This window comes from Denticeps clupeoides, chromosome 7, assembly GCF_900700375.1.
Source record: "Denticeps clupeoides chromosome 7, fDenClu1.1, whole genome shotgun sequence".
Lineage (NCBI taxonomy): Eukaryota > Metazoa > Chordata > Actinopteri > Clupeiformes > Denticipitidae > Denticeps > Denticeps clupeoides.
In genome coordinates, this window is record NC_041713.1 from 22,459,400 (window position 1) to 22,486,857 (window position 27,458).

The following is a 27,458-nucleotide window of genomic DNA, read 5'->3' on the forward strand; positions in this document are numbered from 1 at the left end:
GGCCAAAAGTTTGGAAACACCTTCTCATTCAATGTGTCTTCTTTATTTTCATGACCATTTACGTTGGTAGATTCTCACTGAAGGCATCAAAACTATGAATGAATACATGTAGAGTTATGTACTTAACAAAAAGTGGAGACCTGGTCTCCACAGTCACCGGACCTGAACCCAGTCCAGATGTTTTGGGGTGAGCTGGACTGCAGAGTGAAGGCAAAGTGGCCAACAAGTGCTAAACACCTCTGGGAACTCCTTCAAGACTGTTGGAGAACCATTTCAGGTGACGACCTCTTGAAGCTCATCGAGAGAATGCCAAGAGTGTGCAAAGCAGTAATCAGAGCAAAGAAACTAGAATATAAAACATGTTTTCAGTTATTTCACCTTTTTTTGTTAAGTACATAACTCCACATGTGTTCATTCATAGTTTTGATGCCTTCAGTGAGAATCTACCAATGTAAATGGTCATGAAAATAAAGAAAACACATTGAATGAGAAGTTGTGTCCAAACCTTTGGCCTGAACTGTACTGGCTGCGTTATCTGGCAAGCCATGGTCAGAAGACTCGAAGATTCTGTTTTTTTTTTTTTTTTTAATAATCCATATTCGGCTCTTTTTTTTATGACTTGTGTACTGTGAGTAGAGTGTAGTGTGTTTTCCCTGCTGGTGGACCGTTCTTTATTTATTATGGGGACGCTGCGTCGCGGCGTGGCCACGCCCCTTAAAGAGACGCGCCGCAGCCTGGCGCTCCTGCTCTCTGCGGCGCTCCCTCGCTCGTCGGACGGGTTTGGTACCGATGAGGACTCCGGGGGACACTCTGGTTGAACTGAGCCCTTCTAACGGCGGTAAGTGGCGGCAATGACCGGACTAAGCCCACCAGCTCGTTTTCTAGAAGCACACGGGACGTGTAATGTACTCGTAATAAATGAGAAATAAGACTTGCAAGCTGCGCTTGTGTGAGTGTGTGCGAGTGCAGAGTCATGCTGTGAAAATCCGTTCCCGAGTGGAAACGCCTCAGTTCGGTCTTCTGTAAGTACAGAACGCCAGATTCGGTGCTGCTTGATATTAAATGAGTGATATGTTTCTACAGGATATACTAGGTGCTGGATTGTGATCAGTTCAGGAAATTTGATCTGACAATTGCAAGCTGGTTTTGCATATCAGTGGACTGTTAAATGGGACTAAAGAAGCCATGAAGAAAAAAATAGCTTTTGACCCTACTAAATCTCATATGATGATGCTTAAATAAAGTATCATATGATAAATAAAGCATCGCTTGATGACGCTTGTTAGAAAGGGGCTGATGGGGAGGGGCAGATCAGGACGAAAGTGAAAAATGAAACAGAAAAGGGTGACATGAATATAATATATGATCAATATAATATATGGGTGGCCTCCAAACTACGTGGTCTCGGACCCCACAGATTGTTTGTGGTGATAAAATGAAGTTGGATTCATTTCCAGACACAGTCATCACATTTCGTTATTGCTCCTACAATAGAAATGGACATTTGAATGGTCGCAGCTCATTTTTAACCATTACCACGATGATGATTAGCTAAGGGACGTGCGTCTCCTCATATTTGCACAACCCTATACTTTTTGAATTTTTAAATCAATAATATCAACATCTGATTGCTTTGCATGCACTTGTCCACGGAGTTTGCTTAGTGCGGTGAGTCCTTCCAGCAACATCTCCGTGCTTTTGATTGTATGGCCACATCATTTTGTTAATTGTAAATCTTTCGCTGTGACTGTAGTGACTGAATTGCATTAGCTTTGAAGGCCCATTTTCCATTCTCCACAGCAGTGGTCACACCAGAGAATCGATTTACACCCACTAAGGTGCGCAGATGAGCATTCATTTTACTATTCAAATAACCATATTTGTTTCAACAAAGTACTTGATGCTGGTAAGCGCTTGAATAATTAACAGTGTCACTAGAGAAATGTCAGAATATATCAAATTCACATGGGGACCATAATTATACATTTGTAATTAGGTAGTTTCATGCGGTGAACACCGCCACGTCCCCCACCACAGATATAATGAGGCGGAGCTGGGGATATCAAGAAGGACCCAACGCTGTCCCTGCAGCTCATCACCACACCCAGAACCGTCCATGGGACATTTAAACCAAACTGTAATTTAATGGGATCTAGATTTTATAGCGGTTAAGTTGTATGGGTTAGTTATATACAATACTAGGCATTAGGGGTGTTTAATAGCAAGGATCTCACGATACCATACGTATCACGATACAATTATATCATTATATCAATTAAAATTCTAAGCTTCGTTTAGGACTAAAATTGTACACAAAAATATTGATATTTGATGTCCCTGTATCGTTACAATATCACAACACAAACTATCACGATATATTGCTGTATCGATATCTTCTAACACCCCTACTATGCATTGTGCCATATCATCAAGCCTTGACTGATGCAAACCTAAAAATCAAATAAAAATGCTAATAAAAGTGATCATTTTCAGTATGTATTAGGTGTTGACTCTACATGGCTCCTGTTGTACCACTAGCGAAAGCCCCATTATTTGTGCCTCAGTGTGACGTTCAAGGCGCTAATGGATTATATTATAAGCCAAACTGTGGGAAGGCTAATATTATCGTGTTTGTGAGTACAGAGTGAACATGAAGGCTCTAAAACAAGCAATCAACATAGACGTGTAATTATGATAAAGAGGAATATTGTCTTGCTTGCATGCAGGCAGAGATAGCATTCTCACTGAGGCCTGTGACCTCTTTTTCAAAATGCCTTTAGAGCGGCAATGCTATTCCGTTGCACTTTGTTCAGCATGCCTGCCTGTAGCCATGATGTGTAATTTAGTGCTAGAAAGACCTGCCCTTCTGCAGATATGAGTGTTTTAGAGCAGATTACAATCAGCCGAATGCACTGGCTCGCAGGCCCAGGAAAAGTATTTTAACCTTATTGGAACAGTTCTTCTGGTTTGATAGGGAAGGTTTCATTACTTCATTTGATGCTACTATTTGAAATGCTTTGGAAAATACTACTGAAAAAATGTATGGCCTTTTTATCTGCTGATTTGCAGGGTGAATTAAAAAAGGTTCTAGTTAAAGACAGGGAAGAAAATGCAACAGGGACTGTTGCTGAACCGACTGAAGCAAACCAGGATCAAGTATTCAGTTAAATTACCTCTAGAAACAAACGAACACTGGTGTGAGAATGACAAGTCAGATCACAGTAACAACCCTGTGACATAAACACTGAACTGAAATATATGTCACATCCGCGTCAAGGGGACGTAGGTCACGTGACATTGTTTGGGCGAGACTAAGACACAAGAAGAGTGTGAAGAGTGAACCGTGATTTTATTTACAGTGACAAGCAACCAAGTAACACACATCACAGACAAACAGAATAACAGAGGTCAGGGGTCAACTAGAGGGAAGGGGAGAACAAAAGGGAAAACGAAGCAGAATCACGCAAACACACGACCATTCTGACACCCAATGCAAAATCGTCACCAAACGAAGCAAATTTGACCAACACAGGGCACAACATAGTAACACAAGTCTCCCTAACTGTACTGTGGCAGCCAATCAGCATCTGGTAGGCGGGGCTGGTGGACGTGTGGCTCCTGTGAATTCTCCCACCAAGGTCTCCTAAAAATGGACACACACACACACAGCTGGACCACACTGGGACGTAACACTTTTGTGTGTGTGCTTGTGTGTGTCTATATATATATATATATATTGTATACACAATTGTCAAAAGTTAATCATTGAAATTAATTTATGAATATGTAACATTCATGAATTGTTATACATGTATATATATATATATGTGTGTGTGTATATATATTCATAAATTCATTCATAAATTAATTTCAATGACTAACTTTTGACAATTTTTTGTGTGTATTTATGTAATTAACTGTAATTAGTTTATGAATGTGTAACATATTAACTACAACTGCATTATGTTTACAGTTTTATGTGTGGACATATACCTACAAGATGGAGTCACACAGAATATTTGTTGTTGGTCCAACTGAGATGACACATCTTTTGCATGCACATTATGCCACATGATTTGTGGTGTTTGCATGATGCGACCAAATGAAACTATTTAAATGCAATTAACCCACTCATAAGCTATGTTTGTGCATTTGTGCCTCATGCCATTTCTCAAGGATGTCACCAAGGCTGTCACCTCAATGATTGCTTGACTTTTAAAATTGTCTGTGTTTTCTTCTTCCAGAAGAGAACAATGGCTTCCACCCAAACTCCATCCCTGAACACGAACTCTCTGGGGTAAATACAACGAAACCCACACACCTAACCTCACTCATACAATTCACTGTTGGGTATTTTCCCAACGGTCAACATGACATCCACGGCAAAAACAGCAGTTCTCAACATCGACTGCCTCTGAAGTTTTCCATTCTATAAAAATCGTTTACGCAGCCATGATGGTCTCCAGCACTGGCTAGAGCAGTTATTTACAGTGTGTGGGAGAAGAAAGGTAACAGAATTCCTTCCCTGCTACATGATGGTTTCTAAAATACGCTGCATGTTACCACCTGAGAAAATGCATTGTTTGCATTACTCCATTGTTTTCTTTGGGATAGAAATTTGGTTGTTGAAACTCAGCAGTTAGAAACCAAATAAATGGGTATAAATGAGTATTTGGGTTACTTGACAAGGTTCAAATTGTGATGAGTAGACAGCTGGGTCATGGCATCTCCAAACTGAAATCCAACAGAAAAGCTATTATAGTGAAACTGAAGGTGAAACACTGCAGCACAGCACACAGTGACACAAAGAAATGTGTCCTCTGCTTTTAACCATCACCCTTGGTGAGCAGTGGGCAGCCATGACAGGCGCCCGGGAAGCAGTGTGTGGGGACGGTGCTTTGCTCAGTGGCACCTTGGCGGATCGGGATTCGAACCGGCAACCTTCTGATTATGGGGCCGCTTCCTGCCCCGCTAGGCCACCACTGCCCCCCACTGCCACCACTGACCCAGCTCAGATTGCTGGTGTCTACACACAGTGCATTGTGTACATGGCTGCATATTTGCAGGATAGTCAAAAAGTGCATGCTGCCAGTGTCGATCTCCAAAATACTATTGTGCACATAATATTACAACAAGTGATCTGGTATTATTATTATTTTTTATTTTGTGGATGGCTACATTGTACATAATGAATAACAGCTGGGAGTCTGTGCGGATAACAGACTTGAGGTTGCCTATTTTAATGCAATACCAGTAAAGCTATGAAAAGAGTTACTGTAAGTGGTGGTCTCATTGCACTATGATTGCATGACAGCCCTTAGAGGCGGGTTTCTATACTTAGCCTGAGCTTTTCAAATGAACACCTTCCGTTTAGTGGTGCTGCACAGACCACAGTTTCTTTGAATGCCAACATGAGCTTCTGCCACTGATTCCTTCACAGATCTGGAGACGTCGAACTCTGTTCCTGAAATACCGCTCACGGGTACGCCATGGTTAAGAGGGCTATCCTGCTGAGTATGCGATTGTGTGTGTATGTGTGGCACAGGGTTTCCTTGTGATGAGGTCAAATTTACCCGCTTTGCATGTTTAGTTGTGCTTTTGTTTGAAGGAGAAATAAATGATCTGGGAATCTGCTGTGTTTCTTGGTTCCTGGAACCACATTTATTGCAGAGATACAGTGAAAGTTTATGACTTTTTATGGTATTTTATGGCTCAGCATGGGACATCTGTCTTTTGAGAATGAGCATGTTGGACTGTTTGAGTTTGTAACTCACTAATAGATTTTGCACTTATATTATGGAATGAACTTCACAGCAAAATGAGATACATGTTAAGTAAATATGTAATCACATAATTAATTAAAAATAACCAAATAAATAAATGTAATTATTTATCTGGCGGTCACCCTTCAGCTTTAGAGGATGGGACTCTAGCATCTGCTCACACGTAAATAGATTAGGTCTTACTGGGAGTGAAATGAACTACTTAAAAAAAAAGTGTTTAAATTCCATCTACTTGGACTGCTCACCGCACTGTGGCAATGTCTTGACACCATTCATACTGGTTGATGTTTGGTTGACGTTTGGTTGCTTTTACAGTGTACATTGAGTATGGAATTATGTTTTTTAATGTATTTCTTGGTAATGTTAGTGTGCTCTGGCCTCACACCATGGTTGTGGACATGTTGGTGTAGGGCTTTTTAGGGATTCCTCCCACCATCTAAAGACACGCCCTAAAGGTGTGAGGATGAGTGAATCAAACATTTTAGGGTGAATGTTACATTTAATGCCAAATGAGAATATACATTTAAATATTCAAACACTTTATGAGCCATTAGTCTCATGGAATTTGTGGTTGTGACACAGTGGACTGTTGTCCGTCCTTGTATTTACATTTACAACGTTTATCAGACGCCCTTATCCAGAGCGCCTTACAATCAGTAGTTACAGGGACGGTCTCCCTGGAGACACTCAGGGTTAATGTCTTTCTCAGGAACACAATGGTAGTGAGTGGTGTTTGAACCTGGGACTTGGTGGTCGTCTGATTCCTAGGCAAGGAACTATGTGTTACCCACTGGCCTATTGCCACCCTTTGTACCCATTGTTGGCCATCCAGTCTTACTTATAAGGATGGGATGGAGTACTCTCTTTCAAATATAATTTTTGGTACCCCTGAAAGTGGCTTCCAGAAACATCCTCTTTCTGTCAAAATTATCCAATCCATGTCATAATCACTTTCTGCAAGTTCCATCACTGCAATTTCAGTCATTTCAGATATGATCTGCTCACCACAAGAAGGTCTTTGGCTCTTCTGATGGGCACGTACAAACGGCCCATTCATTGTACAGGCTTTAGCAATTGATTACATAACCAATCCCGCCCAACAACTGACATAACACTGTGAAATGAATGAATAAAATAATCAAATATTAAACCACATGGAAGTATGATGCTCTAATAAATGTAAAAGGATGCAAATAGGATGATAAATGTGTGTGTTTTTGTTTTAGCATACACTGGCTATTTATGAAGATTCACCCAGATGGCTGCTCGCACAGTGCACACATTAATAATGGAAAACCACCTTTTAGTTGTTTTGTTCTCACCTGTAATTACAATGTGACGAGGACAAAAGCTGTATAATGAGGTTGGACGAGACATCCAAACACACCTGCAGGCCAGCGAGCATACGGGCTGAAACACAAGCAGGTGTGCATTCAGAGCAACAGCGGAAATCATTATTTGAATGTTTGCCCACTTAGAAAGAAATGAAATCAGTCTATAAGAGTCTATAACAGTGAGTGACAGAACAGTAGCAAAAAAGTCTGAAATATGCATCTTTTTTATGAATGAAATAAATATTTGCTACAAAATGTGTTATAGTACTTGATGGCAAATCCTTTGTTGGTAACACAGGGGTCAGACTTGTAGTTGCCACAGGGTTTGTGGGGATTTTTTCCCCCACTTCTCTTTGCAGATCCTCTCAAAGCCATTTTAATGGTTTTAATGAAGTTAATGAGGTTCTCACCCGAGATTTGATGGTACATGGCACCATCCGTCCTTTTGATGCGATGCAGTTGTCCTGTTGCCTTGGCAGAAAAACACCCCCAAAGCGCAATGTTTTCACCTCCATGTTTGATGGTGGGGACTGTGTTCTTGGAGTTGAGTTGATGCCAAAGAGCTCGATTTTTGTCTCATCTGATCACAACACTTTCACCCAGTCCTCCTCTGAATCCTTTAGATGTTCAGTGGTGAACCTGTTCATGTCCTTTCTTGAGCAGTGGGACCTTGCGGGCTGCAGGATTTCAGTTCTTCACAGTGTGTTACCAACTGTTTTCTTGGTGTTTTCTCAAGTTCCTCCCGAGAAGTTTGGAGCTTTTCTCACTCTGTTCTCATTATCATTGGACCTCCACAAGGTGAGACCTTGCATGGAGCTCCAGGCTGAGGAAGATTGGCAGTTATTGTCTAGTTCTTCCATTGTAAATAATCATATCAAATGTCATCTTCTCACCCAGCTGCTAGGTGATGGTCTTGCTGCCCATTTCAGCCATGTGTAGGTCCACAATCTTGTCTCTGACATCCTTGGAAAGCTATTTGGTCTTGGCCATGGTGCATGGTGGAATCTGGGTAGATTGATTGCTTCTATGGACCAGTGTCTTTTATACAGGTAAAGAGTTGAGAAGACTCCTAATGTCACCTCCTTACCTGTATAAAACACAACTGGGAGTTTGTTGTTTTGTTTCTCACTGTTCAAATGAACCTAATTGAGATTATAGACTGATCCTTTCTCTGTAATCGGCAGGGGATCAAATAATTATTTTCCCCACTGTATACTCAACCTATAAGCACAAAATTGAGCACAAACACAGATTTTTTTTCTCCATGTATGATGCAAAGCATCAGATATGGTGGTGTAAAGCACACCACCACTGGACACTAGAGGAGTGGAGATGTGTTGTCTTCTCTGTCTGGAAAGCCAGGTCAGGCAGATGCCAGGAGAATGGAACTTGCCTGACTGCATTGTGCCAACTGAACAGCCAGGCCATCTAGCTCTTCTGGATGAAGAATGCTCGAAAATTCCCATAAACGCACTTGTGAAAATCTTTCCCAGAAAACCTGAAGCTGTTATATCTTGACCATATTTATGTGTATAGACATAGAATGGGATATTATTAAGCTGCATTCATGTGTGTATAAAGTAAGGCATCTCAGTACTTTTCATAGAATAGTGTATCTTGTTCAATCGTATTAGTTTGACGCCTTACTGCTAGGGTTGTAGCAGTATCACCAATATCACAATAACAAAAGTGAACATAATAAAAATGGAACATAAAAATGGGAGTAAGTAATATTAACAGACAGCCTGTTTATACAGCTTTATACCAGCTTCAGCTTCGTATGTAACCCTTGCTGAACTTGTTCTCAGCCTCTATTTTCTGAAAATTCGTTTAAACCAAATAAATGAAGAGTGGATGAAAGTAACTCAGACAACCACACAGTCACAGGTTCAAAGTCACCTTCCTCCCATCGTGTCCATGAGCCAGACACTAATTAATGTCACTGTAGAGACACCAGAGTGGCTAACTCACTCAGGTCGAGCAAAATTGTTATAGGTCATGTTAAAAAATGACACACCACATTTTGTGTTCATTTTGTATAAGTTGTTTTGGGTGCCCTGCATATGAAATGATCACTTTTTTTAAGGCAGTTGACGAGAGAAAGCAAAAATGACATTTAGGATCTTCAGAGCAGCTGCTCCTCTATTTGTCTTGCTTTTTTTAGACTCAGAGAGCAGCTGCGGGACCAATGGTAGGATGTAGGTCATGTTTCCATAATGTCTAATGTACCCCTGTCTTCATTTCTCGTTCAGTTCCTTCTACCCTTTTCATTTTCTAAACCATAAATTATTCTTTTCTTTAATTATGCCGGCTTTCGCGTTCTATTGATCAGTTATAGCCTCTGTTCAGCCACATGCTTCCCAGAGGCAAATGTCCAGATTAAATTATTACATTTATCTACATTTTGTTATGTTACAGTCATATTCCAAAATGGATTAAATGCATTTTTCCACTGAATTTTGCACACAACACCCAATAATGACAATGTGATGCTGCCACTGCCTTGCTTCGGTGTAGTGATGGTATTGGCCTGGTGATGGGTGTGGTCTCTAAACCATACAGGCCTGATTGCTGGATTGTTGCACCTCTAGAAGCTTCTCCTCTACCCACAGAGGACCTCTGGAGCTCTGACAGAGTTTAGGTGGCCAGCTCTAGGTGGTTTTGAACTTCTTCCACTTATGGATGATGGGGGCCACTGTGCTTATTTGGGATTTTCAAAGCAGCAGAAATGTTTCTGTGACCTTCTCCAGATTTGTTCTTTGACTTCTTGCTTGGTTTGTGCTCTGACATGAACCTTCTGCTGTGGGACTGTATATAAACAGGTGTTTTTCCACAGCTGGTCTCCAATTCAGCTGCAGAAACATCTCAAGGATGATCAGGAGAAACAGGAGGCACCTGAGCTCAATTTGGAGTTTCGTGGCAAAGGCTGTGAATACTTATGTACATGCGATTTCAATTTATTTATTTTTTAAATAAATTTGGCAAAACTTCAAAAAAATTAATTTAATCAATTTTGGAATAAGGTTGCAACAAAATGTGGAAAAAGTGATGCGCTGTGAATACTTTCCGCAGGCACTCTATATGCTTTTTGTGTATTCCATACATTACATTGCTTTACAGTCTAATCCTGTAGTATCTGTCAGTAAATACAGCTGATATATTTATTATTGCTAAAGAAAGAACAAAAATCACAGTTTGTTTTTATTGCAAAGTTTGAGTTGGAGCATACAATTCAGAGTTTGGTTCTTTTGTGGCCAACTGTGCTTTAAAATGTTTTATAGGGTGTTCTTAACAAAGTATTGGATTTATGACAATTCCTTTTTTAAATCAAGCAACTAAGCAACGTTTACTCAAAGTACATTTTTAAATGGGTACTTTTATTTGAGTAGAATTGATGCAAAGTAAAGTTACTTTTAATGAATTTTTTCAGTACTTTTTAATATAATATAACAGTAAGTAATATAGCAGAAATCTACTTGGAGGAAAAAATCCTTTAGTTTGCTTATTCTTTAGATTGGCTCCCACTGTAATCCTTCATTTTGGTAAATTTCTGTTTGTGTTTGTGTGCATATATTGTTATAGAATAAAGTGTAATGTCCATTATGCATGACTAGTAAGAACTGAATGAACTAGTAATTTAGATAATATTTAATTTAGCCATACATGTGTGTGTGTGTGTTCACGTTTTTGCAGGTGGGTAAGCAGCAGCAAAGTAAGGACTCTGTGTTTTTCCGAGATGGCATGCGGCGAATTGATTTTGTCATTGCCTACACGGATGAGAATGATCCAAAGAAACAGGTACGTTATGGGTGCTTCAGGATCATTTTGTCACCTACCTTGATAATCATATGGCTATAATCAGTGGCGGTACTCACAAACGATCTTGTTGTTGTTGTTAGCCCCTATTTGAGTTTTTGGCATTCAATATGATTCCATTTGTTTTCAATTTTTAGTTTTTGGTCCACCTGAGCAAAACATCCACATATCACCGAATAACCAGTGAAGAGAAATGAAAAGTGCATAATGTTGGGCTCATTGGCAAAAATAAAATCGCCTAAAATTGCCCCAAAAGGAATTAAGGAGGAGTTATATAACCTGAAAGTGTCAATTTCGGGTTGTCTTAACAGATTCCAGCTATTCAGTTCTCTGATCTGAATATGATTTGTGTTGGTTAATGTAGGTGTGATTATGATTCTTTTCCTGCGTCATTTCCTTTTATTACATATAAAATAACATTTGGACATCAATGGTTTGATTTCTTTGCATGTGTGAATTGGATGGGCTGTTAGCATTATATCATTAGCGCCTTTAGAAATGTATTTACTTTAAAAATTGGTGATGTGTTGAGTACGTGTTTTTACCTGCTATAAATTAAGGGACTGGGGCCAGCAAAGGAGTCATGAAATGAAAGAGAATAAGGACAGAGATGTTGGACAAAGGAGAGAAAGTAACAGAGGGTTATAAATCAATCATTCATTTAGTTCATTTGACATATGTAAAGTCTAGTGGAGGTGATATTGAGAAGCAACAAATTTTCAGATTTCCTACAATTAGCTGGTTTTACCCATAACTAAACATGAGTTTTAATTGTGTTTTTAACAAAATGCATTATAATGATGCATTGTGCCTTTATAATTATTCTTTTATTAAATAGCCACATTTTTGTGAAATGTTTTATTTTTTTACAGGAAAGACGAAAAATCTATGAATCTAACTTACAGAGGGTTGGGCTCGAGCTGGAGACAGAGGACAAATCAGTAAGTAGAATATCTGAAATTCTCCTTTTTAAGATTTTTTTATTTTACTCATTCTCTTTATTGGTGATGTTAGATGCTTTAATAATTCTGATGTTGAAAACGTTTTACTGGCAAAGAACAACAATGATGACCATTGTTGTCATTGCTGCACTTATCATATATCCAGACATTCTACCACTCAGCCCCAGCCACCCTAACCTATCTCTTCCTGAGCTATTCTGGATCATGACACAGACCATCATGAGATGAACAAGAGGATCATCCCAGCCAACCATTCCATTAGTGCCAAATTTAGAACAATTTCATAATGGGCCAATATCATCATTGTGAACACTGTAGACTATGCCACTTAAATAGTTGAAACCTACTCTGCACTGTCCTGTAGCTTCAAACAGGGACAAATACTTTCTTCAATCAGACTCAGAATTGCGTTTATTGCCGTGTATTAAGTATATGAGTAAAAACATCCTAAAAAATTAATTCTGGTCGATTGTGTCTCTCATAAACAACAACCATATATAGGCAAAATCTTATATACAGAGAATACTCAGAAATAATCATTCTGTCAGTTTCCACCCAGATGAGAGACTTGAAACATGTCACGGGGCATCCTTATGACAATTGTTGTTTTGAACCTTTCACCTATTTATATCAACTACACAAACCTTCGTTTCTCTCCCATTTCCCACCTTTTTAAGCATTTCACAGAATATAACCTTTTGAATGAAAAATGCAACAAATGTTTCTTGCACTGCATTAATGGTCTATGAAGAAATTAATCAAACTGTGTGTGTGTGTTTGATTGTGCAGGAGTCTGAAGATGGCAAAACGTACTTTCTGAAGATCCATGCTCCATGGGATGTGTTGACTACCTATGCGGATGTCCTGAAGATCAAGGTGCCATTCAAAGTCAATGACATCCCAGAGAACCGTGAGGTGCCAATGGAATGGCTATTCACCCCCCTGCGTCTGCCCGACGGAATCATGCACCCCGAGCCTGACTACTTCACCTCACCCTTTGACAAGAGCAAGATTGATTTCTTCCTAATGGACAACAGAGAAACATTTTTTCCACCTTCTACACGCAACAGGATAGTAAGGAGACTCATAATCATGCCATAATTTAGCTTTCAAAAATCAAACCTTAGACTGCTGCATATAATGTACTGAGATTTTTGTGAAACTTTAGAGTAATTCACGCTCCCAATATCTACAGGTTTACTACATCATGTCCCGCTGCTCCTACTACAAAGAAGACCATTTGTGTAAGGACAAGAAGGGTATTAAGCGGTTGCTTAACAATGGGACATACACCGCAGCATTCCCCCTACATGACGTAAGGGCTTACCACTTATCAACAAATTGTACTGAAGCATATTCAAATGTATCATGCTTTTTGTAGCTGAGTATGGGCAATGGGCAATTAAAACATCGTTAATTAATGTCATATTGAAATATTTTACAGTTTATTTAATTTCGGCACATTCAGCACATCATTAATTAATTCCATTTGTCAGAGGGTTTTAACATTAGGCCACCCCTGGAGAGTGTCACAAGGGACCAGCAAAGCTGAGGTGGAATACAAATGTCATGAACCCAATTGTGGAGATATGCAGTACAGGGACATGGCCATTACACTCGTGGCCGAAAAATTTGAGAATGACACAGACACTGGTTATCACAAAGTTTGCTGCTTCAGTGTTTTTAGATCAGTTTATCAGTTGTATCTGTGGTGTATTGAAGTATAATTACAAGCATTTTATTGACAATTACATCAAGTTCATGCAAAGAGTCAATATTTGCAGTGTTGTCCCTATTTTTCCAAGTTAGTAGGTCTTGGTGTTGTCAAGTTAAAGGACTCTGTAGAACCTTTAGCACAACATATTAAAACATGTAAGTGGATGAATATATATACTTGTGCCATTTCCTGTGCATGTAATTGTACCATGAACCATTTTGATCCTGTTTGGATTTTAGAAAATGTAAATAGATCATTCCCCCACAGAAAAAACATTTACGTCCATGATGACCTGTTTAATTTGGTCATCCCTTCTGCCCTTCCAGGCTGGCACAAGAAAATTTTACTGCCGGAGTGATGTTGATTTAGCCGATTTTGAAATTTTGACCTTTGTGTGTTGTAGTGCAGATACTGGACGAGATCTAAAGACCAGAAGTGTGAGAGTGAGCGGTACACACTGTACAAACACTGGGCAAAATTCTTCCTCTTCTACAAGGAGCAGCCACTGAACCTCATTCGGTGAGCAATGATATAATAAAGGTTTTCAATTATAGCAGAAATGAGCGGGATGTTATCAATTCAAAAGCCTGAAGAGAGTTCATATCAGGGATGCTGACTCTGGAAAGGCATTGCCAATATTTGTTATCAGTTTGTTGTTTCTTAACATCAGGCGTGTGTAATGTATTCTAGTAAAAATGTGTGTCTTTTCCCTGTGTCCACTCATGAAGTAAGTACTATGGAGAAAAAATTGGAGTGTACTTCGCCTGGCTGGGCTTCTACACAGAAATGCTGTTTTGGGCTGCTCTTGTGGGCCTAATCTGTTTCCTGTATGGAGTCATGACCTACAACCAGAATGAATGGAGGTCAGACTCTCTCTCTCTCTGTTTCACCCATACACCACACTGATTCCAAATCAATATGACAGCACTCTGAGATCAGGTCTTCAACGCTGCCAAATTCATGTTGAATTATAAGAACCTTTTGCCTTTCCCTCTCATGCTCTCAGTCAAGAGATCTGCAACGACACTATTGGTGGGCAAATTGTCATGTGTCCTCTGTGTGATAAGAAGTGTGGTTATTGGAAACTCAGCTCCACGTGCAACTCATCATGGGTTAGTGTGTTTTTCATGACTTACTGGCCGTATATGGACATATGGACAGTTCTATATGTTTTGTTGCATTTTATTTTTGTGCATATTATTCCTTTGTAATGTAAATGTTTTGTCTTTAACAGCAATCACATCTATTTGACAACGTGGCAACAGTGTTCTTCGCCATATTCATGGGAATATGGGGTTAGTGGTTTTTAACAATTTAACACTACTGATGAAGTTATCTCATGATGGCAACATATCACAACAGTCTTTTTTTTATCTTAAATGTCACCTTCACTATTCTGTCTCAGATATCTTCTGATACCAGGCATAAAACCTCACAGAGAAGAACAGAATAAAAGTTTCTCCAGATATTCTGTTAAAATGATTAATCTAAAACGATATGCATCAAAATACATTAACTCAGTTGATTGAGCTGCCTTAGTAATGAGAATGACACAGGGAGATCCAGAGGGAATCCCTACATTCAAATTCAGATGCATTTCATCAAATGCATGTACATCATCTGGACAAAGCTAAATACATTTATTTTAAAGTTGCCTGCCTGAACTTTTGAGAAAGTATTTCCATTTTATTTGTCAGAGGTCTTTGCAGGGTCTTTTAAAAAAAGAAAAAACAGATATCTGTATGAGTCCCTGTCCATCTTCCCTACGATTGTGATGCTAATTAATCGATTAACATACCTAAAAAGATATAAAAATAAAACACTACTTTCCCAGTCCTATATTGGGCTCCTTTAGTTAAACAACAAATGCTAGTGATGATATATTCATATGATTGAATATATGACATTGTGACATTAAAAGAAACTTTGAAGAAATCAGTTTTAATTATTAAATTGTTGATACCTTTCAGTTAACATTCACATCATATAATTTTCTACCATAAACAGCTCAGTGTACAAATGTAATAAACTTATGCAAATGTTGCTTTTCTTATAGTCACTCTGTTCCTGGAGTTCTGGAAGCGCAGACAGGCCCGTTTGGAGTATGAGTGGGACTTGGTGGATTTTGAGGAAGAGGAACAGCAGCTGCAACTGCGTCCGGAGTATGAGAGCAAATGCACCAACCAGCGTCTCAACCGCATCACACAGGTGATTATCTGCACCACAGCAGTGTTAACTGTTTATACTCAAAAAACCATGGCTTCTCTTGACAAATTTATGGCCAAAATGTTTCTTCTCAGATTTTTCCTGAGCCCAAAGTCTTGGTAAAGGCTTGGTAAAGTTCATGTGAGGAAATTGCCCAACATCCCATAGATGAAGATTAGGAGGCATAGGGTTTAAAGTTCTCCAGTTTCAGTTATTGCTGACAGATTGTATTATCATAGAATCTTCCTAAATAAACCAGTGACCAAACAATATTTCATTCATGTAAAATTTGGAAAGGTTCACAACTTTCAAGCACCAGTGTACATGCAACGAAGGAAGTAAATTTACATTTCTGGCATTTATCAGATGCCCTTATTCAGAGTGACTTACAATCAGCATTGACAGGGACAGCCCTCATGGAGACACTCAGGGTTGGGTGTCTTGCTCAGGGACACAGTGTTAGTAAGTGGTTTTGTGGTCTTCTGGTTTATATGTGAGTGTCTTACCCACTAGGCATCTAACATCCTTTCCACACAGTAAGTCTTTGAAAATGAGAGCAAGTCTGTGTAGTTAAAACATTCAGAGAGGGGTGGGGAAGCTACTTGTCTCTGTTACATGGCTGTTCTAAATGAGACGGAATGGCTGACACACAAACTAAGAGCTGAATTTTCATCTACAAGCATCTGAGGAGGGATGAATTTGATTCTTTTCGTTTTGGCTGACCAATTCACAGAAACAGCTCTCTGTCAGTTTATATGGAGGGGTGGTGTAATTTCTGATCTGTGGCTTAAAGCTGTGTCCTTGCCCTGTCTGGTTAGGAAATGGAGCCATACTTACCCCTATCCAGCAAGTGTGCACGTTCATGCCTGTCTGGAGCCACCGTCCTATTTTGGGTAAGCATTTTAATTCATTGTCATGTTTATCCCATGAGGGATATATATCTGATCATTATTTATTATTATTCTTAATCACTGCTAAACCAGCCCATCTATTGTATGAACTGGATTTAATTTGTCTCAGAAACTGGACAGCACACTCACACAGGGGTTAAAAATGGTATCTGTTCGAATCCGGGCTCTGTGTGTTTAGTTTGCATGCTCTCCCCATGTTGGCACAGTGTCGCTATGGGTGTTCCGGTTTCCTCCTGCCATCCAAACGCATGAACACTGGGTGAATTGTTGACTCTAAACTGTCCGTAGCTGTGAGTGAATGTTGTGAGTGTGTGTGTGTGTGTTTGTGTGTGTGTGTGGTGTCCTGCCCTGTACCCAGTGTCATGGGATGGGCTCCAGCAGTCACCACCCTGCTTAAGGCTGGTTAGAGATACTGAGTAAGAGTGTACGTTAGCAGTGCATTTGCATGGTATTTTCTGCTCATCCTGGGAAAAAACATTTTTCATGCCCGTTTTTTCTCTGTGTCACCTATTTCCATTTAAAAGATGGGGCTGATCATTGCCAGTATCATTGGGGTGATAGCATACCGGTTGGCTGTCTTCGCAGCCTTTGCCAGCATCATGAAGGACAGCCCCACCAATGACATTGAGTTTGTGGGCTCGCTCATCACACCACAGCTGGCCACCTCTGTAACTGCATCCTGCATCAACTTTGTCATCATTATGATCCTGAACTTCTTTTATGAACGCGTGGCCATCTGGATCACGGATATGGGTGAGAGAGTGTCAGACTGCACCAGTCCTGAACCACAGTAAGGACTGTGAATGTGCCTGTGTACTCACCCCAGATGAACTCAAAAAGTACCTCATGAGAACGTAACTACTCTGCTTTCAGAGGTCCCAAAGACTCACCTGGAGTATGAGAACAGACTGACAATGAAGATGTTCCTCTTCCAGTTCGTCAACTACTACTCCTCCTGTTTCTACTTGGCTTTCTTCAAGGGCAAATTTGTGGGATACCCTGGGGCCTATGCATACATGTTTGGCAGCAGATTAAGGAATGAGGAGGTATAATCCAGATGCTTAGATCCAAAGTGTCTTTAAATAACAGCAAAAATCTAGTGCTTGAATAACGCCCTAAATGCATATATTATTTTGTTGAAACTGACAGTTTTGTAATTGTGGGCTTACACAGTGTGATCCTGGTGGGTGTCTGATTGAACTGACCACTCAGTTGGTCATCGTCATGGCCGGGAAACAGGTGTGGGGAAACATCCAGGAAGCACTGGTGCCGTGAGTACATCTTATACTCTCACATCCAAAAATGTCCATACTCTGACCTTACATTGATCTTACATCTATATTTACAGCATTTATCAGACGCCCTTATCCAGAGAGACATAAAATCAGTAGATACAGGGACAGTCCCCCTGGACAGTCACCGACACCTTTTCTGGTTTACTTCCTTCCTAGTGTTAAGAGCGCTTTGTTCTGAATTTCAATAATTTTCCTTGCTGTACTATCAGTGTGTGTGTGTGTGTGTGTGTGTGTGTGTGTGTGTGTGTGTGTGTATATATATATATATATATACTATAAAGGATATATACTAACATATTGCCAGTTAAATAAATAACTGATACTCTTAACCATAAAATCACCAAATATCGGTGCAAATAATTGGCCAGGCTGATAATAACGCACAAATTTTAGAGAATTCTGGCATAATCCTAGTGGGAGCCTGAGTTCAACCAGTGGTCCACGCACCACAGTTTGAGAACCAAGGGAGCTGTTTTGGTTGATTGAATGTATGTTAGGCTCTGTTCTGTTTGCTGTGTTCAGATGGATGTTGAATGTACCACACTGTGCTGTGCTCTAGGTGGCTGAGGAACTGGTGGGTGAGTCGTAGTGCCCGTAGTCACCCAGAGAGTTTATATAGCCGATGGGAACAAGACCATGACCTGCAGGATTTCACCCAGCTGGGTCTCTTCTACGAGTATCTGGAGATGGGTGAGTCCCTCTCACCATTTCTTTCTAAATTATATATCTTTATAAATACCGCATTTTTTCTCTGCACTGGTCAACAGTGACTCTACAAATTCTCCAAGCAGTGGAGTAGTGAGCTCATTTATGGACAAACGTTCTGGTCTAGGGTCTGGAACACAGAAATGGAACACATGAAATGACAATAATGGAGATAAAGACTACAAATGTTTAACAAGTTTATTATAGAATCACATTAGAATTTCTCAAATTCTAGAAGATTGTGATCAGAATACTGGTAGTTTTTCCCTGGTCTTTTGTTCGGAAAAGTAACCCCACCTCTCCTTTCATCTCCTCTCCTCTCCATCAGTGATCCAGTTTGGCTTCATCACATTGTTTGTGGCCTCCTTCCCCTTGGCACCCCTGCTTGCTCTATTAAACAACATCTTGGAGGTTCGAGTAGATGCCTGGAAGTTTACCACACAGTTCCGCAGACCGGTCGCAGCCAAGGCCCACAGCATTGGTGCCTGGCAGGAGATTCTCAACATGATGGCTGTCTTTTCTGTGGTCACCAATGTGAGTAAGCAGACATCACAGAGTGTTTCAAGAGTTTTAAGACCCCAAGGAGCAGATTTAACAAGATTAATGCAGGAGTCTTGCAGTTCTGCAATCACCAGGGTGTTATTCTCGATGTACATCTGTAATTCAGGATCCCACCCTCTCTGTTCCATCCAGGCCTTCATCGTGGCATTCACATCCGACATGATTCCTCGTCTTGTGTACCTCTATGCCTACCAAACTGGAAAAGGGAATAATATGGAGGGCTACATCAACAACAGCCTGTCCATCTTCAACATCTCAGAAATCCCACTGGCAAGCCAGCCTGAGGACGAAGTGAACCCCTCTTGGTTCAATGCCTCTGTTATCACTACCTGTCGGTGTGTATGTGTGTGTGTGCAAATAATTGTCATGTGGTCATGTTCTACGTGCAAGAGTTACACTAAAAGAAAGAATGAAGGACATACTTAAACCATGTATTGTGTGTGTGTGTGTGTGTGTGCTGTAGTTATCAGGACTACCGCTACCCCCCTGGCCATGAGAAGCAGTACACCCACACCGTGCAGTTCTGGCACATCCTTGCAGCCAAAATGGCCTTCATCATCATCATGGAGGTACGGTAGAACTGTCAGTCACATCACATTGACCAGACGGCACAAGCCACTGGAACCAACTGTGTTGAACCCAGACGGGTAACAAATTGCTGGCTGGACCTTAAACCAGAGCCACATTGGCTCTGTATTTTTTGTAATACTGCAGATTTATCATGTGTACAACTGTGGTGACTGTAGGTGTTGTCAAAGAGTTCAGGTTTTTTGTCTCCTTACATGATCAGCTTTTTTACCTCCTTTGCAGCATGTCGTCTTCATGGTGAAGTTTTTTGTGGCATGGCTGATCCCAGATGTACCCTCGGATGTGAAGGCTCGAATTCGGCGGGAGCGCTATTTGATCCAGGAGTACCTTCAGAACTATGAAGTGGAGAAGCTGAAGTCTCAGCTCAGTCAGTGTAACAGTCATTGTACCTGTCCTCCTGACAGCTGTACACAAGGAATGGGTCTGTCCGAAAGGCTCTAGCACCCACCAGCACACACACACATATTCATATGCAGCGTAATCAGGTAATCAACTGCACCGGAATGTAATCAAGCGTTTTTGTTTTTCAATGTATGTACAATTTATATGCAAATTGTAGAAAAAAGCAAAAAATACCCACATACAGTGGACATAATAACTTGGCATATGCCCACCAGAATGACAAATGATATCAGAACCACAAAAAGTAGAGCTCGCAAAGTGTATGGAAACGAAACTGAAATATAAAAATATGTTCCATAAAAGAACGCTGATGATCTGGAATGATCGGGATTGCTAAAAAGAGGAAAATTCCCATCAGCAGGTCATTAACCAACATCAGAGTACACTAAAACAGTTTTTTGATCATTTATTAAACTTATTTATTTGCTATATGAAAACTGAACACATGGTGCCGGCCTAACACCATGCAATTTGCATACAGAGCTGGTGTTTTTTTTTCCTCTGCATGAGCAGACCCTTTATATTCTGAATATCCATTTTCTAAAATATGCAAAATTTCTTTGTACTGTTCTTTTTTTTTTTTTTTTTTTAACGAGTACACCTCAGAAAGTTCCTGAATAGAAAAATATCAGGTAGGGAAGGAAGGAAGGGGACCCGGAATCATAAGGTTGCTGGTTCGAATCCCGATCTTCCAAGGTGCCACTGAGCAAAACACCGTCCCCACACACTGCTCCCCGGGCGCCTGTCATGGCTGAACACTGCTCACTCAGGGTGACAGTTAAATACAGAGGACACATTTCACAGTGTCACCGTTTGCTGTGTTGCAGTGTATCACAATTAAAAAAAACAAACAATCAGTTTCACCTTCATCAAAACTTTGTTCACATTCTAGATGTACGCACTGCTAATGCCACCAGAACATCACCTCCAGAACATCCAACAAAAACATAGTTCACCCCCGTGTCCTCATGGTTTGTTGTTTGAAGTATGGAATATTACTCAAGCACTGTGAGGAATAATTTGAAAAGTAAAATCACTTGGGAGGGAGCCCTTTAAAAGTAAATGTATTTTCCCAGCAAAATTGAAGGTCAAAATAAAAAATCCCCAGAAATAAGATTTCCCCTCTATTATCAAGAATGAGTGCTTTATTAAAATGGTTTAACTATAGGTTTTTACTTATAGCCATACAGGTGACAATCTCTGCTTTATATTTTTGTATGCCTTACCTCTATATTAAATGTGTGTCTGTACACATCTATGATCGTTCTGTTATTTAACTGATGTTTTATTTGTCGATCACATCAGCAATACTGAAGCATTTTTGTGAGCTCAGAAGCGCACTGGATTTATTTAGCAGTGATAAATATGATGTCAGTAAAATCCCGAATCTGAGAACATTATGCTTTACTGTATTCTCTGGCTGAATGAGTTTTTATCCGAAATATTGTGTCGATCCAAACACATTCAGGCCAATCACCAGGGTAGCCTTAACCTGTCTGGACAGAAATAAAAAGCTTTTCTTTTTCCTTCAGCGTTTGTGTGTCTTTCTTAAGAAAAGTCAGAAAGGAGGCTCTGAGAAGCAGGAGGGGGGGGACACGTCTGATAGGTGACACATCAATCACTTTTTATTCGTACACAAGCCTGCAGGTGGAGACAACAGGCAAATCCTGTTCTCCGAGCTCCAGCTCCACAAGGAAGCTACCCAGGTCCTGCTCATCTACCCCATGGTGTTCCACAAACACAGTAAAACCCCCTTAATTACACACACCAACTCACATACAACACATTCCCACATAACAACAGTCAACTGTTCACGAGACCACTAGCACACATGCTGCTTGCGTCTTATATCGCCGCCACAATGTATGTTTTTCATCATTAGATTTACTGAAAATAATAAAATTTCTAAGTGGGGCATTAACACATTGCCTGTTAAAAAAACATTTTAACAATTTACAGTTTTATGTTATCCTGGGATCTTAACATTTACATTTGACTGACTGAAAACTCTTTGAAATAGGCTAAATTATCATCTTAAATAGAAACAAATTATGTATGTTGACTACTTTTTACATTTTTTGGCTTTTCAAATTATTCAAAATGTCAACTTGAAACAAAGCCATCATTGTTTCTTCACATTGTAATACAATAGCCCTCCAAGTACCCATACTCTGATCAATACTGTAGTGTTCAATTATAGATTGTATATAGAATTGATAACAATGCAGTGTTATAGGCAGGCCAGATGACATCCATGCAGTGAGGGAACATTCGGTCGGTCAATTCCAGTAGAGACTTGACTTGGACTTGAGTACAAAGACTTTAATTAGACAATTTCAGTGTGAACATCTCTGGTACGTTCCTCATACTTCAAAACAAGAATGACAATTTTCAAAAATTAATAAATTTTTGACATTAGAATGCTGCAGAGATATTTTAAGACAGGCAGTCCAAATAAGTCACATGTGCAATATGAGTTCACTACAGTTCCACCCACTGAGCCCTGGTTTACAGTAAGAGGTTTATACCTCTATAGTCCACATCCTTGCACACCAATACAGATCCACTTTAAAATACTCAGACTAACTTGTAGTGCACAACAACAACTTAGTTAAATAATGCAAAAAAAAAAAAAAAAAGCAATCAATTCATTTCACTCTCGGTTAAATGCATGTTGGATGCGATATTCAGCTTGTTTGCTAAAATGGACAAATGCTCACACAGAAAGGTTTGTGTGACAACTGTTGTGTGTGCTGTCCAACAGCATCACGCTGTTGCTAGCTGCTCCACTCCCACTGGCTAGAAAACCTTGGCATATAAAAAGCAGGCTTGATTTGGAATTGGCTGGCAGTGCACACTTCCTGCATTACGCTTGGCAAGATTACATTTCACGAGAACTGTCTGAGCAAATCTCACGTCAAATAGAACAACCACTCCAAATACGAGGATTTGCAACTGTTGATCCGTTCTGCACCCATAATGGTCATTAACCAACTTGCCACTGCAAAACAGAACAAAAACAGATATATTTTCAGTACAGAGGCATTATATACATGAAAACAGTCAAAGGTTTGATTTTTTTTACATTATAAAACATAACTGATAATCCAAGACTATGAAATAACACACATAAGGTTATAAAATGAATAAAAAAAACTGCAAACAAGACAAAAAGTAGAAGATTTCCAACAGTCTTAGAAACATATACTGGTTCCAACGTGGCTCCACCAGCACTAAGTATTTTGTTCAGGAGTGTGTGTCATAAAGAGTGGGGGTGAACCAGAAGACACCTGACCTTCAGCCCCCCTCCAGATGGAGAGGTTGTCATGGACTGTTTCTCCACATCCTCCTGCTTCTTCTTCTTCCTCTCCAAGGCTTCTGGGTTTTTAATGCCTCTACTGGAGCACTGGAGGTGTAGATAATAATATTGTATATTTTTGAATCACACTGTATGTTTGTGGGCCTTTTTAGCAAGTTCAGTCTGAACTTTATATGCCCTTTCAATGAGATCATATGCTCACATGCACACCTGCAGAAAACTACCTAGAGGGCAAAGGCCAACCAAGGCTTGGGAGGTACAGGAAGAAATGAGATAAGGCTAGCAAGGCCCAGCCAAGGCCTAAAAAAATTATGTGGAGGGGTCGTATGCCCAACTATCACGAGCTGGGTGCACAATGCTTAATTATAAGAACTGTTTAATGGCCAGGCCTCAGCAGCCTGGCAATGAATTATGATGACAGATGTGCGATTGCATTCACTGAATTGCACACTTAATATGGGTCTAACTCTGTGTGTGTGAAGGACCACAGATAAATAAGATATTTGTTGGAGACTTATGTATATGAATGTTATATTTTGAACACTTATTTGTAAACTGAAGTTATAGAAATGTAATATGAACTGATATGCCTAAGCGCGCACAAACACACCAAGAGGTGTGCACACGTTTTTTATGACGCGACCAAAGATAAGAGAATTGTATAAGAACGAAAGCCACAATGTGCATAGAACCAATCTGTCAACTGGATGGCTGTTGTTTTGTTTTTTTTTCTACCATGGTTTAGTGTTCCTTGAGTTTATTGAATTCTTCAGCAAATCCTCTACTGCACACACAACTCCAGGCCTGGGCAACAGTTTAAAAACGGAAACGTTCATTCTTTCCTGGAGCCAGATCAGAGCGTATAACAGACAGAAAAAGTACAATGGCTGCTCAGTCATGTGGTTAGTGGTGTGGTATCGCCCATTCATGTGCTACTGAAGCAGATTTCGATTTATGAGTAGTGCTGCGCATTTCAGAAATACGGTCAGATCACTCGAAGAAAAATATATTTATTTCTTTTCATATCCACGTCAGTAAGCCGGTCATCCAGCATGGCGCCTGCTGCATGGCGCCTGCTGCTTGCCACGGAGTGAGGAGAGGTGTTGGCGGCCGGGGAATTCTTTTAAAACTTAAAAGTTCACTTAAAAACCCAGAAATGATTACTAATGGATTTGATTTATTGCATCTGCAGTATTTTAAGCCCTTTAACCTCTGGATTTAAGTATTACTAGTCATTTTTAATGATATGTATGGCCTTTGATTTGTAAAATCCATTTTGAGACTTTTTAAGGATCCGTGGAAACCCTGATCAAGGACAGACTGATAATCAGGAAAAATTAAAATGTGAGCGCCACCATCAGTCCTGTCTGGTGCCAACAGTAAAGCATCCTGAGACCATTCATGTGTGGGGCTGCTTCTCAGATCGGGCTCAATCACAATTTTGTCAAAGAACACAGCCATAAATAAAGAATGGTACCAAAACATCCTACAGCAACCTCTCCCAACCATCCAGGAACAGTTTGGTGAATAATGATGCCATGAACGATGCATGATGGAGCACCATAAGGCAAACGTGAAAACTAAGTGGCTCGGGGAACAAAACATTCCAAATTTGGGGTCTTTGGCCAGGAAACTGAAATTGATTGGTTAAATTTTGTTACCTCTTTCTGCCTTTTCTCTGCCGCCTCGGCCATCTGTCTTCGTCTGGCTTCCTGTTAATGCATACACAACGCTGGTGAAGTGAGAAAACTGTGTATTTTTAAAAAATCCTTCTCAAATGGATTATATATTGAATAATGAAAAATTGGGATCATCACAATCTGATTAATTTTCTTTAAGTGCCTGTCATTCCAAATCATTTATGCAATATTCCCAGGTTTTGGCCAATCACTCCGGTTAATATTTGGGTTAAGATGACTAACCCTCAAATGCTGACACAATGAGTATGTGTGAGTGTGCAGCAGCATTAATGACATTACTGATTAACCCCAAATAAAGTTCAGTTGTCCTGGTTCTTACTCAACTGCTACAGCAAAAGCCATGGTTTGTAGAGATCTTATGCTTGGTGAAAAGTCCATACATACAGTGAGTTTAATAATTGTTAAATAATTGTCATTATGGAACACAGTACAGCACTTGGCGTTCGAACCGGCAAGCTTCTGATTTTCGGGTCCATTTCCATTCCCGCTAGGCCACCACTGGCAGGGTGATGCCAGGATCATGCTTTAGCATGTCTTTTGGAATGGCCTAACTAGACCTAAATCCCACAGAAAGCCTGAGGGTTGACCTGAAGAAGGAATAGATCTGGAAATGCCTTAGAAAGAAAAAGTCAATGTGAGTCATGCTGATTAGATTCCTACAATAAGAAAAAAAAAAGTTGTAACAAAAAAATAAAAAGATCCTTCGGCATGACCCATAACCTGTTAAATTGTACAGGCTATGGGTCACAATTTTCTTCTACTGTTTAGACAGGTTTTCATGTTTAAAATAAACTGAAAAATTCATCAGGCACTGATAAAGCACGACTTAAATGTCTCCTATTAAGGGTGGTAGTAGCCTAGTGGGCAAGAAGACCCAGGAGGCCCAGGTTCAAACCCCACTTACTACCATTGTGTCCCTGAGCAAGACACTTAACCCTTAAATTGCTCCAGTAACTACTGATTGTAAGTCGCTCTGGATAAAGGCGTCTGATAAATGCTGTAAGTGTAATACGAGGTCCCCCAGCCTGTCTATGGTGCTGCAGTGGCTAGAAATGGTGATAGGTGTGAAGAGAGCTTAATGTTGTCATTAGGGGAAAGGTTACCTCCCGTTTCTCATGCGCTGATGTTAAATATTCTCACGAAGTGACATTTTGGCGACAGGAGACTTTAACTTAACCCGGCGGACCGAGAGCAGCGCCCAGCCGACATGGCGCCGGAGACAACAAACACACGTGACTGACGACAGTACAGACACGGGCGTAGTTTTAACATGCAGTCGTGCTGCAGTCGTGCTGCGGATCTGTTGAGTGTGCGCGTCCTTTCAGCAGAGGAACTCACGGGATCTGGTGTCGTCACCACATCGTCCGCGGCGCCGCCCAGGCAGGGCAGACACATCCCCATGGCGAGCGAATGTTGGCATTAATGCATAATAAATTATACGTCACATATTAATATTGACGCGGCCCAGCGCTCCGACGAGCTCGCGTGTTGTGACAGGGTGAAGCGGAACGCGTCTCGCCAGCTTCGGGCTGAGTTGCGAAGGTGTTGGTTTCGCGGACAGCGCCGTCTGCCGGCGGGAGGCGCGAATGACACCGGGTTTGGTGCAGGCTTTACTTCTACTAGTGCATGTTTTAACTACGTCAATCTAAATGCAATTATTTTCACTTTTGCAAGTATAAACGTCATTTCGGGCCAGTTAGAGTATGCAAAATGCTAAAAGTTTAGTAAATAAAGTATTCAGAAAGTAGTCAGGAAAGTATTCTTAATGTTTTTACTTTTGTTACATTGCTGCCACTTGCTAAAATCAAGTTTTCCTCAATAACAGAGGTGTCAAAAGTATTCATATTAATTACTCAAGTAGAAGAATAGATAGTAGTTTTGTAAAAGTTGCCAATCATTTTTTTTAAATTAAGTTAAAGTATAAAAGTACAGGATTTAAAACTATTGAAAATATAAATAAAATGTAATGGGAAAGTTTGTCCATTAAGGACAAACGCTGAGGGGCTACAGGGGTCTATAGTGCACTACCCCATCTCACAATTTTTCTGAAGGGCTGAAAATGATGTTATATCATGACTAGAATGTTTTATTAAAATGTAAAACCTGTTTTAGCCACATTTGTCCCTTTCAGTACAATGCAAATATATTAAAGCACTGTAT

General features: G+C 40.2%; 2 protein-coding genes across 3 annotated transcripts; one reads left to right on the plus strand and one right to left on the minus strand.

The window, feature by feature from the left end:
- The first annotated feature begins 761 nt into the window (after nt 1-761).
- LOC114794009 (anoctamin-5-like) lies at nt 762-21,808 on the plus strand. Of its 2 annotated transcripts, XM_028986253.1 has the most exons (21): nt 765-838; nt 4,245-4,297; nt 5,441-5,482; nt 10,811-10,915; nt 11,806-11,874; nt 12,685-12,969; nt 13,091-13,210; nt 14,016-14,131; nt 14,341-14,475; nt 14,619-14,724; nt 14,847-14,907; nt 15,669-15,820; nt 16,636-16,710; nt 17,253-17,481; nt 17,602-17,774; nt 17,902-17,999; nt 18,583-18,713; nt 19,057-19,262; nt 19,422-19,624; nt 19,753-19,858; nt 20,100-21,808. In XM_028986253.1, exons 1-21 carry the CDS (start codon nt 790-792, stop codon nt 20,316-20,318), a joined length of 2,733 nt encoding a protein of 910 aa, XP_028842086.1. In that variant the 5' UTR covers nt 765-789; the 3' UTR covers nt 20,319-21,808. The 2 variants fall into 2 exon arrangements, with proteins under 2 accessions (XP_028842087.1, XP_028842086.1); XM_028986254.1 differs by lacking the exon at nt 5,441-5,482 and having other exon boundaries at nt 762-838.
- A 74-nt stretch (nt 21,809-21,882) lies between these two features.
- Nucleotides 21,883-26,840, minus strand: svip (small VCP interacting protein). The gene is made up of 4 exons (XM_028986255.1): nt 26,637-26,840; nt 25,260-25,310; nt 23,575-23,685; nt 21,883-23,280 (listed from the first exon to the last, which is right to left on the minus strand). The coding sequence occupies exons 1-4, from the start codon at nt 26,697-26,699 to the stop codon at nt 23,266-23,268; spliced, it is 240 nt and encodes a 79-aa protein (XP_028842088.1). The 5' UTR covers nt 26,700-26,840; the 3' UTR covers nt 21,883-23,265.
- Between the last annotated feature and the right edge of the window lie 618 nt (nt 26,841-27,458).